We start from the raw sequence: 14,756 nt of genomic DNA on the forward strand, positions 1-14,756 counted from the left end.
TGCAGCTGATTGGAATCTTCCTGGCATGCTGTCTCTCCCGCTACATCACCAACAACCAATATGAGATGGTGTAATGGGATTCTAAACCCAGCAATGATCAAGGTAGGTTGAAGCCCGAAACAGAATCGGCAGTGTGAAGCAGAATTCTCATATACCTGAGGTGCAGAAAGCAGAGATTTTATTTTATTTATTTAAAATCACTTATATCCCATACCCTCCAAAGGTCGGGGTGGGGTACATAAGAACATACATCATTATTATATATATAAAAATGTCGACTAAGACACATTCAAGGCCTACAAATGAAGCCTTGGCAGGGTGCTGTAAGGAGAAGGCTGGGATAAAATAATCATGGATGGGACTGATCGTGAAGCTGGTTTTTAAAGGTCTTGTTAACAAAGGTGGTCTTCAGGGCTTTTCTAAACTCTTTGGAGCCTTCGATATTGCGGAGGTGCAAGGTTGGCAAGTTCCATAAGGAGGGACCTGATATAGAGAATGATCTTTCCTTTGTGGAATCAAGCCAGGCATATGTGGCGAAGGGGATCTGTAGAAAGTGTTGGCTGGAAGAACAAAGTGTTTGGCTGGGAGTATATCATTTTATTGTAGCATTTGTCCAAGGGGAAGTGGTGATGTGGAGCCAGTTAAGGATATGGAGACCATAAGAACATAAGAAATTGCCATGCTGGGTCAGACCAGGGGTCCATCAAGCCCAGCATCCTGTTTCCAACAGAGGCCAAACCAGGTCACCAGAACCTGGCAAGTACCCAAACACCAAGAAGATCCCATGCTACTGATGCAATTAATAGCAGTGGTGGCTATTTCCTAAGTAAACTTGATTAATAGCAGTTAATGGACTTCTCCAAGAGCTTTTCCAAACCTTTTTTGAACCCAACTACACTAACTGCACTAACCACATCCCCTGGCAACAAATTCCAGAACTTAATTGTGCTTTGAGTGAAAAAGAATTTTCGCCAATTAGTCTTAAACGTGCTACTTGCTAACTTCATGGAATGCCCCCTAGTCCTTCTGTTACCTGAAAGTGTAAATAACCGATTCACATCTACTCGTTCAAGACCTCTCATGATAAGAACATAAGAAAATGCCATACTGGGTCAGACCAAGGGTCCATCAAGCCCAGCATCCTGTTTCCAACAGAGGCCAATCCAGGCCACAAGAACCTGGCAAGTACCCAAAAACTAAGTCTATTCCATGTAACCATTGCTAATGGCAGTGGCTATTCTCTAAGTGAACTTAATAGCAGGTAATGGACTTCTCCTCCAAGAACTTATCCAATCCTTTTTTAAACACAGCTATACTAACTGCTCGAACTGCACGAACCCCCCTCAGCCGTCTCTTCTCCAAGCTGAACAGCCCTAACCTCTTCAGCCTTTCCTCATAGGGCAGCTGTTCCATCCTCTTTATCATTTTGGTCGCCCTTCTCTGTACCTTTTAGCTGATGTCCATTACCTGTTATTAATCAAGTTGACTTTTTTTTTTTTTTTTTTTACTATTTTCTATACCAGCTTTCACGACCAAGGGTCACATCAAACCGGTTTACATTTAACAGGGCGTGCATTGTACAGAGAACTCAAGCAACAATAACTGGTTCAGGAATTGTAGTTACAATAAACAGGGAAATACAACTGGGAGCATAGGAGTAAGAAGAACAGAGATAGACTGAGAACAGAATTATTTACAATGAATATTTAAGAAGATGCAAAATTAAATCCAATGTGGACTGACTGACTTAGAGAATAGCCACTGCTATTAGTGGCATCAATAGCATGGGATCTTCTTAATGTTTGGGTACTTGCCAGGTACTTGTAGCCTGGCTTGGCCACTGTTGGAAACAGGATGCTGGGCTTGATGGACCTTTGGTCTGACCCGACATGGCATGTTCTTATTTTCTTAGAGGAAAAACCTGTCAATCCCTCTTCATCAGAGGCATCACTGGATCTATAGCCGTACCCCAAGAAAGTTCAGAGACAGACTGACTGGTAGATTGGTGGTGAAGACCCAGAGTGCGCAAGCAGACAAGGTCTCAAAGAGGGGTGCACTAGGCCGCTTGGGCCCGGAACCCAACAAACTCTGGTGTCTCAGGAAAGCTTTCTCCCCCAGTGGTAATTACCATCAGGACAATGAACTAGATTCAGTGCAGGGCCACTGGACAGCTGAAGGGACTTGAGTACCAGCTCGACTTTGGCCTGTGCTGGTCCCGATGCCCTCATGTGAAGCACCGAGGCCTCATAGTGCCGTGTCCAAAGTCCTTCTGTATCTTTGTTCAGTTCCTCCTCCAAGATAGCTAATGTGAACTCTGACTGGTAAACAGGAGGGATAGTCATATCCTTTGGGAGCCGAGAGATGTATTGGTAGCTGACACCAGGACCTGTGGAGACTGATGCAGTCCCCAGGTCTTTGGTAAAGATGAACTCTCCTCTCCCTGGGTCCACTTTGGGGTGGTGGTAGTGGGCGTGAGGTTCCCTGTCACCACTGGGCTGATGCCACTCTCAACAACGTGCACAGATGCCAGCCCTTTTCCTTTGTTCCATGCCTGGGATCAGAACTCTCCTAGGCTGATGTCGAAGAAGCAGACCCTGATGCCTTCTTTAATCGGGAAGAGGCAAGTGAGGGCTTGTCTCTCTGGTCCCTACTAAGGCCCTATGTCAAGGGAGTGGGATGCCCCCCTGGATGTTGAAGCATCGGTCGTGTTTGGTGCAGCTCCTGAGTCCACTGATGTCAATGCCTCCGATGCTGATGGATCGGTCTTTCCGGTACCCAAAACCCTTCTCCATCCGCTCCAGCTGGACCATCGTCCTTTTGAGGTCATGGCTGTGCACAGGCAATACCTTTTAGATGTCATGCGATGCCCCAGGCACAGAATTTGTCTGTCATGGGGATCCATTGTTGGGATAAAGGAGACATTGGCTAAAGAGAGAGATGCCACAAACAGCATACAGAATGGAAGACAGGCAGCCATTAGACGTAATCCTGGCACACTGAGGGTACTGTTGGAAGCCAATAGTCTGCTTTTCCATGGCTGACCGGAAACAAAGAGAAGCAAAATTGAACTCCTGATGGCTGGAAGGTGATCGATGCCCGGTGAGCGCTGATGATGCACTGACTGGTCCACAGAAGACGGATTGGAAACTTAAGAAAAATGAGTGAAAAACTTAGAAGACTACAGTGGAAATGAAAGAAGACCGTAGGGCCCCACAGTAAACGATGCTGCTATTTTTAACCCTGAGAATGTCGACAAGGAGCAGGAGAGTGAGGAAACACAACCGGCGAGCTCTTCGGGAAAGAGTAGACCGAAGGAGTTCCCTGCATGGTACAGTGGCACCGGTGAGGCACAAAGGTTTAGAAACTTTTTGACATAAAAGTTTGGGGCAGGGTTCTGTTGGATGATATCGCACCATATGTGAGGACGGACATCCTGCTTATCCTCTGAGAAACACCATCCCATGGATGCACCCTGCCCCTTCACTTGCTCCGTGGAGGCACCTCCTCTTCTGTTGGCACTGGAGGGGGCACTATTTCCAGGATCTTTTCATCCTGGACTTTACTAAAACAAATGGCAGTTTGGAAACTCAGATTTACCAATAAATATTTGTTCATCATCTCACATGAGACTGACTGATTACCCTGTTTAGATTTACAAACTAAATTACCAGGAAACCAAAAGAAATCCTTGTGAAAGCTTCCTTGCCCGCAGCAGAGAATCTCTGTGTTTGGGTCACAAGTTGCCAGTGTAAATATCGCTTGCCCTTGTACAAGGAAAGCTCGTCTCTGGTTCCTCACTGATGGATTTTCTCTCTTTCTGTGGTTTTGGATTGCTCCTCCTTTCTGTCTCTCTTTCTGGCCGGAAGCTTCTTATAGTTAGTTTTTTACATCAGAGGTTTACCACTCTTTTTCTGATTTGTATATTCATGTTTACCAAGCATTTACAAGTCACATCCCCTTTTTTTTTTCTGCAGAATTTGCTGTTTTCCCACAGATCTGTGGGGAACCTGCAAACCAGGGCTCCAGCTGCAGGAGGAGGAAGCTGGACTGGGATCGCACCATCCCTCTCACTGGCAGGAAGAGAGGGAGTGGCTGCTCCATTGTTGCTTCTGCCTCCTCTTGCTAGCCCTGACCAGATCTGTGGTTTGAATTATGCAGGACATTGTCCATAGCTACAGGGCCTGGGGGGATCACGAGGAAGCACATTCAGTATGAAGCACCACTCTCCTGCCAGTGGGGGAGAGGGCGGGATTGGTTGAGAAGGTGAGAGGACTTGGGAGAAAAGAGAGAGAATGGGATAAAGTGGTCCGGAGACAGGAAAGAGAATGGGTGGAGAGGTAAGGAAGATGAAGGCAAATGAGAAGTATGGGGGGGAGGGATAGAAAAGGGATGGAGAGGAGTGGGGAGGAAAGGGAGGAGCGGGGAGAAGGGACAAAAGATTGAGTGGTGAGCCTGCCTAAGAGGAAAGGCAGGGAGTGAAACTGGGAGACGGGGCTGAGAGCCGGGAGGAAGGAAATTCTGCAGGATAGAGGGAAGAAGAGAGAATAGTAGAGGACTGAAAGAAGGCAAGAGCAGGGCCTGTGCAAGAGTAGTAGGCGCCCTAGGCAACTTCTGCCTTGTGACTGCCCCCCCCGGTCGAGTCAAGTCGAATTTAGCCGCCTCGCCCCCACTGTCCCAGGTCGCGCCATCCCCACCTTGCCTCGGACTCCTACCTCGTTCGTATGCTGCTTGCGGCCCGACGAATCTCTACTCCTCTTTGTCACGAGTGGCAGCACATGGCTGCTGTTTGTCGCCCCCTAAGGGTCGGCGCCATAGGTGACTGCCTAGTTTGCGTAATGGACGTGCCGGCCCGGGGCAAGAGATGAGGCATCATTAGGAGGGAAAAAGACAGGCAGTAGTGTGAGAGGAGAAGGTATGGGAATGAGGAGAAAAAAAAAGCAATTGAAAGTTTAAAAAAAAAAAAAATTAAATGGTAAAAGAGATTAATTTTTTGTAAAAAGGAAAAACGAGATTGATTGGAAAACGTTTTTATTTCTATAATGTAAAATTGTTCTAACTTTTGAGGGGCATTTTCAAATTTGACTGCACATGTGCAAGGTCCCTGGGCACGTTTTGGTACTTTTATACCTTCAGACTTGGCACCAATACCCACATGAAATGGACACGCAGCATTTCCTTTTTGAAAATTGCCTGAGGGGGAGGGGGAGCGGAGATACCTGCAGGGATTTGCCTCTCCTTTTTCTGTAGTTACTTTTTTCCCCTGCAAAACTATGCGCGTTGTTGCCTGCGCGCAATACCAGTAAAAGGGGAGCTTAAGCCACAGACAGGGTGGGCAGTGTTTTGAAAAGCACTCTTACCCAGGTCAGTAGTTTCTGAAAATTGCCTGACCCATATGTACATTTCTTGAAGATGCAAACGTGCTGCAGAACTTATACCTGGGCTACTGCACGAAACCAGGGGCTACGGCCTACATATTCTCATTCCCTGTACATACCCGGATCAGTCCAGACAGCGGGTTGTGTCCCCTGTCCAGCAGATGGAACCAGAGAAAAAAAAATAACTGAAAGGCATACCATATATGGGCATAGCTCACCCTGCGCTCCTCAGTATTTCTCTGGTTCCAGCAGATGCAGTCAGACGAACCTGCGGTTCCTCTCCTCAGAGATATTTCAGTGTTTTCTTCTCCTACATTGGGTCAAGTTCTGGAGTTTCTGGGAGCTCGCTTCGACAAATCCAAGGTCTCCCTACCCAAAGCCAGGGCGCTCAAGCTCATGAATCAGGTACAGCTTCTCGTATCTCTCTCGCAGCCCATGGCCTGGGAGTACCTTGAAGTACTGGGCTCCATGGCCTCCACCATAGATTTGGTTCCCTGGGCGTTTGCGCATATGCGACCCTTGCAAAAGCTTTGCTTGCCCTTTGGAAGCCGGTTTCGGAGGATTTTTGGGCAATTCTACCACTTCCCGAATCTACCGTCATCAGCATACAGTGGTGGCTCTCTCTCGACCACCTCGCGAAGGGAATGCCCCTGGAGTCTCCCCAGTGGATGATTGTGACGACGGATGCCAGCCTCTCTGGCTGGGGGACGGTGTGTCAGTCTCTATCGACTCGGGGCCGGTGGTCCACAGTCCAGTCCAATTGGCACATCAGCCATCTGGAGGCCCGGGTGGTCCATCTGGCTCTCAAGTTCTTCCTTCCCTTGCTTCGCCACAAGGCGGTGAGAGTCCTCTCAGACAATGCAACGACTGTGGCTTATATCAATCGCCAGGGGGGCACCAGGAGTTGCCTGGAGGCCAGCAAGCTGTTCGATTGGGTGGAGCGTCACTTGGAACGCCTGGCGGCCTTACACATTGCGGGGAAGGAGAATGTTCAGGCCGACTTCCTCAGTCGCCAGTATCTTGACCCCGGAGAGTGGGAATTGTCAGAAGAGGCGATGCACCTAGTCGTACACAAGTGGGGGGGTTCCCCACCTGGACTTGATGGCCACCTTGAGAAACGCAAAAGCTCCCAGGTTCTTCAGTCGCAGAAGGGAACACAGCTCGGAGGGCGTGGATGCTCTGGTCCTGCCCTGGCCCAGCGATGTCCTCCTCTATGTATTTCCCCCATGGCCTCTGGTGGGAAAGGTACTCCGAAGGATAGAGATTCACAACGGGCCGGTAATTCTCATCGCGCCAGAGTGGCCCCGCAGACCGTGGTTCGCGGACCTAGTGAATCTTGTGTCGGATGGCCCCCTTCGACTCTGTCACCTCCACAATCTCCTCCGACAGGGTCCTGTATTTTTCAAGCAGGCAGATCGCTTTTGTCTAGCGGCCTGGCTTTTGAACGGAGGCGTCTAAGAAAGAGAGGCTATAAGGAGGAAGTCATCTCCACGCTGTTGTGGGCTCGTAAAACCTCTACGTCGCTGGTGTATGTTCGGGTTTGGAGAGTGTTTGATAAATGTGTGCGGAACTTGGGGTTTCGACGCGCAGGGCCTCAGTCTTTCTAGTTCTTTCCTTTCCCAGAATGGTCTCTCCAAGGGCTTGTCTTTCAACTCCTTGTGTGTTCAAGTCTCAGCTCTTGGCTCTCTTTTGGGGAAATTAGACAGTTACGCGGTGGCAGCCCATCCGGATGTGGTGCGTTTTCTTAAGGGGGCTAAGCATTTGAATCCGCCCATCCGGCATACATGCCCGTCTTGGAGTCTTAAACTGGTCCTTCGGGTTCTCTTCGAGGCGCCTTTTGAACCTCTATGTCGGTCCATGCTCGAAGACCTCAAGCTTAAGACAGTGTTCCTGGTGGCTATTTGTTCGGCCCAGAGGGTATCTGAACTGCAAGCTTTATCCTGTAGAGAACCCTTCTTGAGGTTCTCGGATTCGAGGGTCTCTTTAAAGACGGTGCCCTCTTTCCTGCCAAAGGTAGTCTCCTCCTTTCATGTCAATCAGTCGGTGGAGCTCCCTGCCTTTTCTCAGGAGGATATTGCTAGCTCAGCTAGTGGTGATTTACGTCGTTTTGATGTTAAGCGAGTTCTCTTGCACTACTTACAGGTCACTAATGATTTCAGAGTTTACAATTATCTCTTTGTTTTATGGAGCGGCCCTCATAAGGGGCAGAAGGCCTCTAAAGCTACTATAGCCCACTGGCTAAAGGAAGCTATTGCGTCCGTGTATCTCTGCCGGGGCCGGCTGGTTCCGGAGGGTCTAAAGGCCTATTCGTTGTGCTCGCAAGCTACTTCTTGGGCGGAGAACCAGCTGGTTTCCCCACAAGAAATTTGCAGAGCGGCCACTTGGAAATCCTTACATACGTTTGCTCGGCATTATCGTCTCGACGTTCAGGCACCTATTTTTTGTTCCTTTGGCAGACAGGGACTCCGAGCGGGACTGTCTTGGTCCCACCCTAACTAGGGAAGCTTTGGTACATCCCGCTGTCTGGACTGATCCGGGTACATACAGGGAAAGGAAAATTGGTTCTTACCTGCTAATTTTCGTTCCTGTAGTACCACAGATCAGTCCAGACTTCCTCCCGATCTACTTTTTCAGTCCGCTCGTAGTCTTTTTCCTTTTGCAGCGCTGGTAAATGCCTTTTTTATCCTACAGAAGTACTAAATAAAGGATTCATAAGGCACCGGATGTTACTTTCACAATTGTTAAGAGCTATGTATAACACTGTTCCAAATTGGTGTTATATTATTACTGTTGAATTGTTCCTTACTTGACCTTATTCGATTTCTTTTTCTGCTTTGTTAATGTTTATACTGAGGAGCGCAGGGTGAGCTATGCTCATATATGGGATGCCTTTCAGTTATTTTTTTTTTCTCTGGTTCTATCTGCTGGACAGGGGACACAACCCGCTGTCTGGGCTGATCCGTGGTACTACAGGAACGAAAATTAGCAGCTAAGAACCAATTTTCCTTTGGCGCAGTCAATTGATCTGGCAGTTTCCTAATATTTACTCCAAACCTGGAGGTTTGTACAAACTGTCATTTTTCTTGTAAGACTGGGAGATTTCTTGTTTTACTGGAAATTATGGTTATGGCCTCCACTCTGCACTTTTTGTAAAGGTCAGTTGCTCATCCTTGGCTGTTTTGCTGGGCAATGTCATAAGCAGTTCATCTGAGTGTTTGGATTGTCAGGGCATTTTACCCAGATGCCTTTGCTTCTCAGTTTGGCTCCATAAACCTGTACTAGCTTTAAGTAGAATTTGGTCAGTGACTATGCCCTATACCCCACTCTACCCCGGAGTGAATTTTGCACAAAAAATTCTGTGCACAATATTGCAAAATTCTGCAGACCATATTTGTTCAGATAACACAGTATACTCACTGTCTTTTGAGTAATAATATTTTTTCTGTATTACATTACAAATTATGGAAAGATGTTGAATTTTTCCATCATAAAACCTGGCCCCTCCAGTTTGCTCTCCCCTCCTCCAAGCTAAATGCTCCTCCCAGCTCTTTCCCTTTATGGTTTCAACTCCTTCCCCTTGCTTGATATCTCCTCCCACCTCGGATTAATCCTCCCAATTTATCACTACCTCCCCTCACCCCAGCAAGACCCCCTAACTTTCTCACTGCCTGCTATTCCTTTAGTGACACCGCCAGCTCTCTCCTACCTCCCCCCCCTCCCAAGTTTGCAATCTATCTTGCTCATTCAGGCTGCACTGGACTCCCCACTGCGTCTTCTTTCATTTGGGCTGTGCAGACCAAGACCAATACTGCAGGTTCATGTCTTCTGACTATGATGGGCCAACAGCAACTCTCCCAATTCTCTTGAGCTCTGCTGAGGCCAGCCTGCTGCTGCTCCTTTCTCACTTCCAGCTGACATACTGATGCTATTCCTTCCAGCCTGTGCAGGCCTCCACTTTGCTTTGTGGTCCCTGCACCTAATTCTGTGGCCTGCGCATAATACAGAATTCCCCCAGGAGTACTCCTACCCATTCTATTGATGCACTCTTATCCTTCTCTTTAGGGTTGCCAGCTGTGGTGAAACAGGGATTTTAGTTGTGAATGTCATTAGTTGTCTGCCCTGTGAATCTTCTTTATTTTATTTTTATTGATTTAAAATGTATAGAACACACATTCTGAAATTATGAAGTTCTTACCCTTTTAACAACTGCATGAACAGAAAAAGTAAATTATTCCCTAATGATTTTTATTTAAACAGCAGGTGGCAGTGTAACATTCTACAGCTGGTGTTGAGAGAGTTAATCTGCTGTTCTGATGCAAGTAACATCAGACATTTAGTTTTTCAGTTACTAGCCTATGGTTGGAGAATTTAGGAGTTGATAGGGACAGACGGGGAGAGAGAGTGTGTAAGAGCCATCCATTGTACATCTGAGAGTTATAGCTTTGAGCTGAAAATGATTGCTTGCAGCTGTCGTAACTGAGAGAGAAAAACAGTTTGAGAGACAGTCTGAGCTCTGTGAGCCCATTGCTGGTAAGCTGATCAACCAGGAAGAAAGTCAGTGATTAGTGTCTTAGCTTCTTAGCTGATCTATCAGGACTCTCACAGCTGACTGAGAAAGCAGCAGTGTTTAGCTCTGCAAACAAGTTATGTGATCCAGCTGGTCTTACTGTGAAATTCCTTTTCCTTGCCTGTTGTAATGCAGTTTTATTTAAAATCTTATGTTCACTGTTCTGCCTATTGAATAATAAACGTCTTAGTTTAATTTATAAACTCTGTGTTTGTGACTGATCAGGGATCCAGGTAAGATAACACATTCAACATTTTTGAGTGTGTGGTCTGTTTGCTTTTCTGTGAACTGTGTGATCTCAGGTTTGTGAAGTCAGTGTTCCCAAAAACTCAGGGAAGTTACCCAGATGTAACCCAGTTCGTAGGTGGAAAGTTATCAAGATAGGAGAATGGGTACAGGCAAGGCCTGGGCAGAGTTTTTTCAAGACCCTGCAGTAGCCAAGGGTTGACCCCTGATGGGTTTAAGGAGTAACATGGCGGTGTTATGTTACTCCAGAGCTTCCCAAACCTGACCTGGGGACCTCATAGCGTCAGGTTTTCAGGATATCCACAATGAAAATTCATGAGAAATTTGCATATATAGAGTCTCCATGATATGCCAATTTAATCTCATGCATATTCATTGTGGATATCCTGAAAATCTGACTGACTGTGGGGTCCCCAGGACAGGTTTGGGAAGCCCTGGTGTTGCACCAACTCTAAATTTACTGACAGTCTGTTTTTGTTTTTTATTTTTACATGTTGGTGCCTTGGGGTATGAGGCTACATTACTTGGGAGTAAAGGACTACTTCTCTGTGCATAAAGGGGTGAATCTCGGGATAGTAAGTCTGCCTATCTGCAGGGCATTAGATGTTCAGTGGTTAGTATTTGGGACATATTGTTATTGGAGGAACATTATGGGTCTTGCAACCCACAAAAAAGAGAAGGAACTTCATTAACAACTTAATTACATGAATGATTTCCATAAAATCTCCAATTTTATAAAACCCTAAAACTTTCAAAACACTATGAAGCAGCACTTTGCGCTGACCTCTTATGTGTGAAAATGAAATTTGGGTTTAAAATTCAAAGCTGTTTTTGAACCAGAGGTAAACAAAATTAAGGTTAGAAAAAGAAAATTCAGGTTGACAGTTTTAGGCCCTCCTCCGTTGAAAGCCATGAAGTAACTTTTCTGACACATGGCAGGCTGGTGTGGATTGATATCTGCTGGTTTATCAGCCCTTTTTCAGGGTTGCAGGTGAGATGCCCAGTTCCAAGGGTGCTGTTGTGCCCCTGTGATGACATGGGGCAGGGGGTGAAGCGCTGATGCCAGCTGCTATGTGCCACGCCCTGCTCTTACAGCCAGACGAAAGCCTCCTAGACCCTAGCTTGCATTAACCCTTTTCTTTCCTTCTCTTTCTGCGTGCCTTTAATCAACTTGGGGGTCTAATCAGATTATATATTTCTGTGGCCATGGGGTAGCAGACAGTGCTCTTTCTGTCGTGGCTGAGAAGCCGTGAGAGGATTGTGGAACATTCAAGGACCACAAAGCAAAGCTGAGACCTTGTTCTGTTTCAAAATCCTGGGGAGGCAGCAGAGTGAAATGCCTTTCATGCATGCGGAAGGATCTAACTGCATACAGAAAAAAAAATGCAGGGAAATACACGGAAACAAAAGTGTATTTCTGATGCATTGCTGTGATGGTGGTAAGTGCTTGCAAATGAAACTTGTCGTGCGCTGAGGTGGCTGTTCTGGTGAGTGTAAGTCCAATAAGGCAATGCAAAGCGCCACAAGCCACCATTTAGAAAACATATTGGGGGCGGATGGTTGTCTCAGCCGTAGTAAATGCTGCAAGTGAAAAAAAGGCTTTTCTGTTTGTTTTCCCGCTTGATTGCAGGTTGATGCTCTTCTGCCCTCTGGATTGGATTTTGTGGCCCTTGTCTGTGCTGATGAGATGCTCGCTGAAGGGGACTGATCTGGCACAGGTCGTGGCTCAGGAAGATCGGGGAGGTCTGGGCAGTCCCGTGCCTTCATTCCCTACTGTTAGTGCAAAATGAATGCGATTTGAATTAAAAACACGATGTGCCTTCTCCCCCCACCTGCCTTGTTAAATAGCCTGTCCTCACTCTGTCATGCATTTCCCCCCCCCCCCCCCCCTTCTCTTCAGCTCTGGGTATTTCTCACTGTCTTCAAGGTTTTGCGTCTTTCTGTCTGGCCCTCTCCTGGCACCTTCCTCAGCTTCATGTAAAGTTCCTGCTTGTCTACGTAGGGACAGCAAGGGAAATAGAGAATCTTTAGCTGACTGGGGTGGGCTGGAGGGTGGGGGGAGTGTTGCAGAGAGGGCGAAGGTGGATGCGTTCACAGGGGGTGGGGGCCCCCCTGCTCTGTGGCCTTCTCCCGAGGTGCTCCTCTTGTTTGCCTATGCGACAGCACCACTGATTTCCTGACGGCTTCTTCCTGGCTGTTGCTGCGGCCTTTGCCCGTGGTTTGATTTTGAGATGACACCGGTCCATCTCTCCGTTGCTGCCTCTCTTAACAAAACTGACATTTTAATCAGTGGGCTTTCTCTTTTTTTTTTGTGCGTAGGTGTAGAATCTCGTGTTTGTGAAAGATTGTTGTAACACTAATGCTTTCCTGTTCTCGGCTATGCCAGGGAGTCCTGGAAAAAAAAAAAAAGGTCTGTGACTGCACCTCTCTAGGGCTCCTGAGGCAGTGGCTGGTGGATGAAGAGCATGCAGATCGGCCCTGCCTGGCGGGGTGTACTCCTAGCTCCTCTCCCCCAGCCGTAGGGTTTCTTAAGCCCTTTCGTATTCAGGTAGCCTGCAGGTTTGATCTCATGTACATTTTAGTAGGCTGTCGTGATTCTTTGTTCCTGACTTGTGAATTGCCTCTCAGGAGGTTTAGCTGCAAAGCCCGCTCCTTCTGCAGAAGTGATTTCTTCTCTCGTGGACATTGCTCTGCCTCGGTTATCAGTATTATGTGCCACTTTATCGTGTGATTTAAATTTTTATTTGTAATAAAAACAAATTCAGTTGTGTCCTGTCGTGTGTTTTTATTTATTACCCAGCGGTTGCCTCCTTGCTCCTTTTGGGCCTCCAGCCCCATCAGAATCCGGGCTGACCTTTCATTCACAACTCTACATGCCTTAGGGAGGAAAATAATGTTCTCTTACCGGCTCGCCTAGGCCAGTCATTGCAGCGACAGTCCTCTCCTTTTGGAACCCTGCTGCTCCAAGCCACTAGATGTCACCCTTGCACAATGACTAGAGCCCCCCCGTTCCCTGCCCCTGTAATAGCCTCAGCTGTGACCTGCCAGTGGGACCCAGGTACTTCTCAGGACAGAGCTATGCGCGGGACCAGGTTTAAGAATTTGGTGGCCAGCACTGCCACCACCCGGAAAACTTGGAGAAGGGGACTCCATTGCCAGGGGCTGGGCCCCGAGTACCGCAGTGGTGCTTCTTTAAAACAGTAACGCAGGCCCAACCTAAGTGGGAGAAGGCACCTTTTTGGTCTGGCAATTTGGCACCTTCAAAATGTGGCGCCCTAGGCTGGTAAAGGTGAAGTTCCAGTTGGGTCTTCTCCACCTATACTGCCTCCCAACGACGAGGACCACCAGGGGCCTTCCCTCGGTGGTGGTACCAACCTCGTCTGGGCTCAAGGGTCCACACACGCAACAGACAGCAGGGGCCTCTTTTCTTCTCGGGGCCGCCGGCGAGACAGGGTCCGCGGACGGCCCTGTGGGGCTTCTTCTTTTCTTTAGGCCAACGGCCTTGCTAGACTTTTTTTGTTGTTTTTGTTTTGCTCCATTCTGATGTCGCAGAGGGGCCCCCTTCCTTTTCCTTTGGCTGCTGGTGGGCAGCAGAATGCACCACCAGCCAGTGCATGCCTGCAGCAGCCAAAAAAAGAAGCCTCGGGCACAGAAAGCAAAGGAAGCGCGCAGTGCGTCCTGTCCCGATGTGAAGCTCCAGACAGTTGGCAACCCTAGGCATGTTGCTTAAGGTGCAGAGCCTCTAATCTTAGCTCTGGTAATACGAGGCATTGAGTCAGAAGAAGCAAATGCTACAGGGGCATTTTTTTGGGTGGGGGGTATTTTTTGCCACCTGAAAATTCTGCCGTCTGAAGCGGCCGCCTCACCCTGCTTCATTCTAGAACTGCCACTGCTTGTTACAGGTAAGCAGCTCTGTTTTATCTGCCCTGTCCATTGCAGATTGGTCAGGCCTTGGTTGGCCAAGGATGTGGTGCACTCAGGCCCAGGAAGGGAGGAAGGCGGACCTACTGTTACTGTGCCAGTCCTTGTCAGAAGAGTCCCCCTCAGCCCTCTGGGGGTAGCAGGAATTCTGTTGGGGAGATACCAGTTCCAGAGATGGTTTTCAGGGGTGATGACTCAGACGAACTGAACGAAATCACTGTGAACCTGGAAGATGTAGTAGGCCAGATTGACAAACTAAAGAGTAGCAAATCACCTGGACCGGATGGTATGCATCCTAGGGTTCTGAAGGAACTCAAAAGTGAAATTTCTGATCTATTAGTTAAAATTTGTAACCTATCATTAAAATCATCCATTGTACCTGAAGACTGAAGGGTGGCCAATATAACCCCAATATTTAAAAAAGGCTCCAGGGGCGATCTGGGTAACTATAGACAAGTGAGCCTGACTTCAGTGCCGGGAAAAATAGTGGAAACTATTCTCAAGATCAAAATCGTAGAGCATATAGAAAGACATGATTTAATGGCACACAGTCATCATGGATTTACCCAAGGGAAGTCTTGCCTAACAAATCTGCTTCATTTTTTTGAAGGGGTTAATAAACATGTGGATAAAGGTGAACCGGTAGA

The 14,756-nt window shown here is 47.6% G+C and overlaps 1 protein-coding gene across 2 annotated transcripts in view; it reads left to right on the forward strand.

The window, feature by feature from the left end:
* The window catches only part of TSPAN6 (tetraspanin 6), a 30,985-nt gene extending 18,027 nt beyond the window's left edge, over positions 1–12,958 (forward strand). For both annotated transcript variants that reach the window (XM_029607404.1, XM_029607405.1), the window contains 2 exons: positions 6–102; positions 11,819–12,958. In XM_029607404.1, coding sequence (XP_029463264.1) covers positions 6–74 — 69 coding nt within the window. In that variant the 3' untranslated portion in view covers positions 75–102; positions 11,819–12,958. The remainder of the gene's footprint in view (positions 1–5; positions 103–11,818) is intronic.
* Positions 12,959–14,756: the final 1,798 nt, after the last annotated feature.

Source organism: Rhinatrema bivittatum, chromosome 6 (genome assembly GCF_901001135.1).
Source record: "Rhinatrema bivittatum chromosome 6, aRhiBiv1.1, whole genome shotgun sequence".
Taxonomy (NCBI): Eukaryota; Metazoa; Chordata; class Amphibia; order Gymnophiona; family Rhinatrematidae; genus Rhinatrema; species Rhinatrema bivittatum.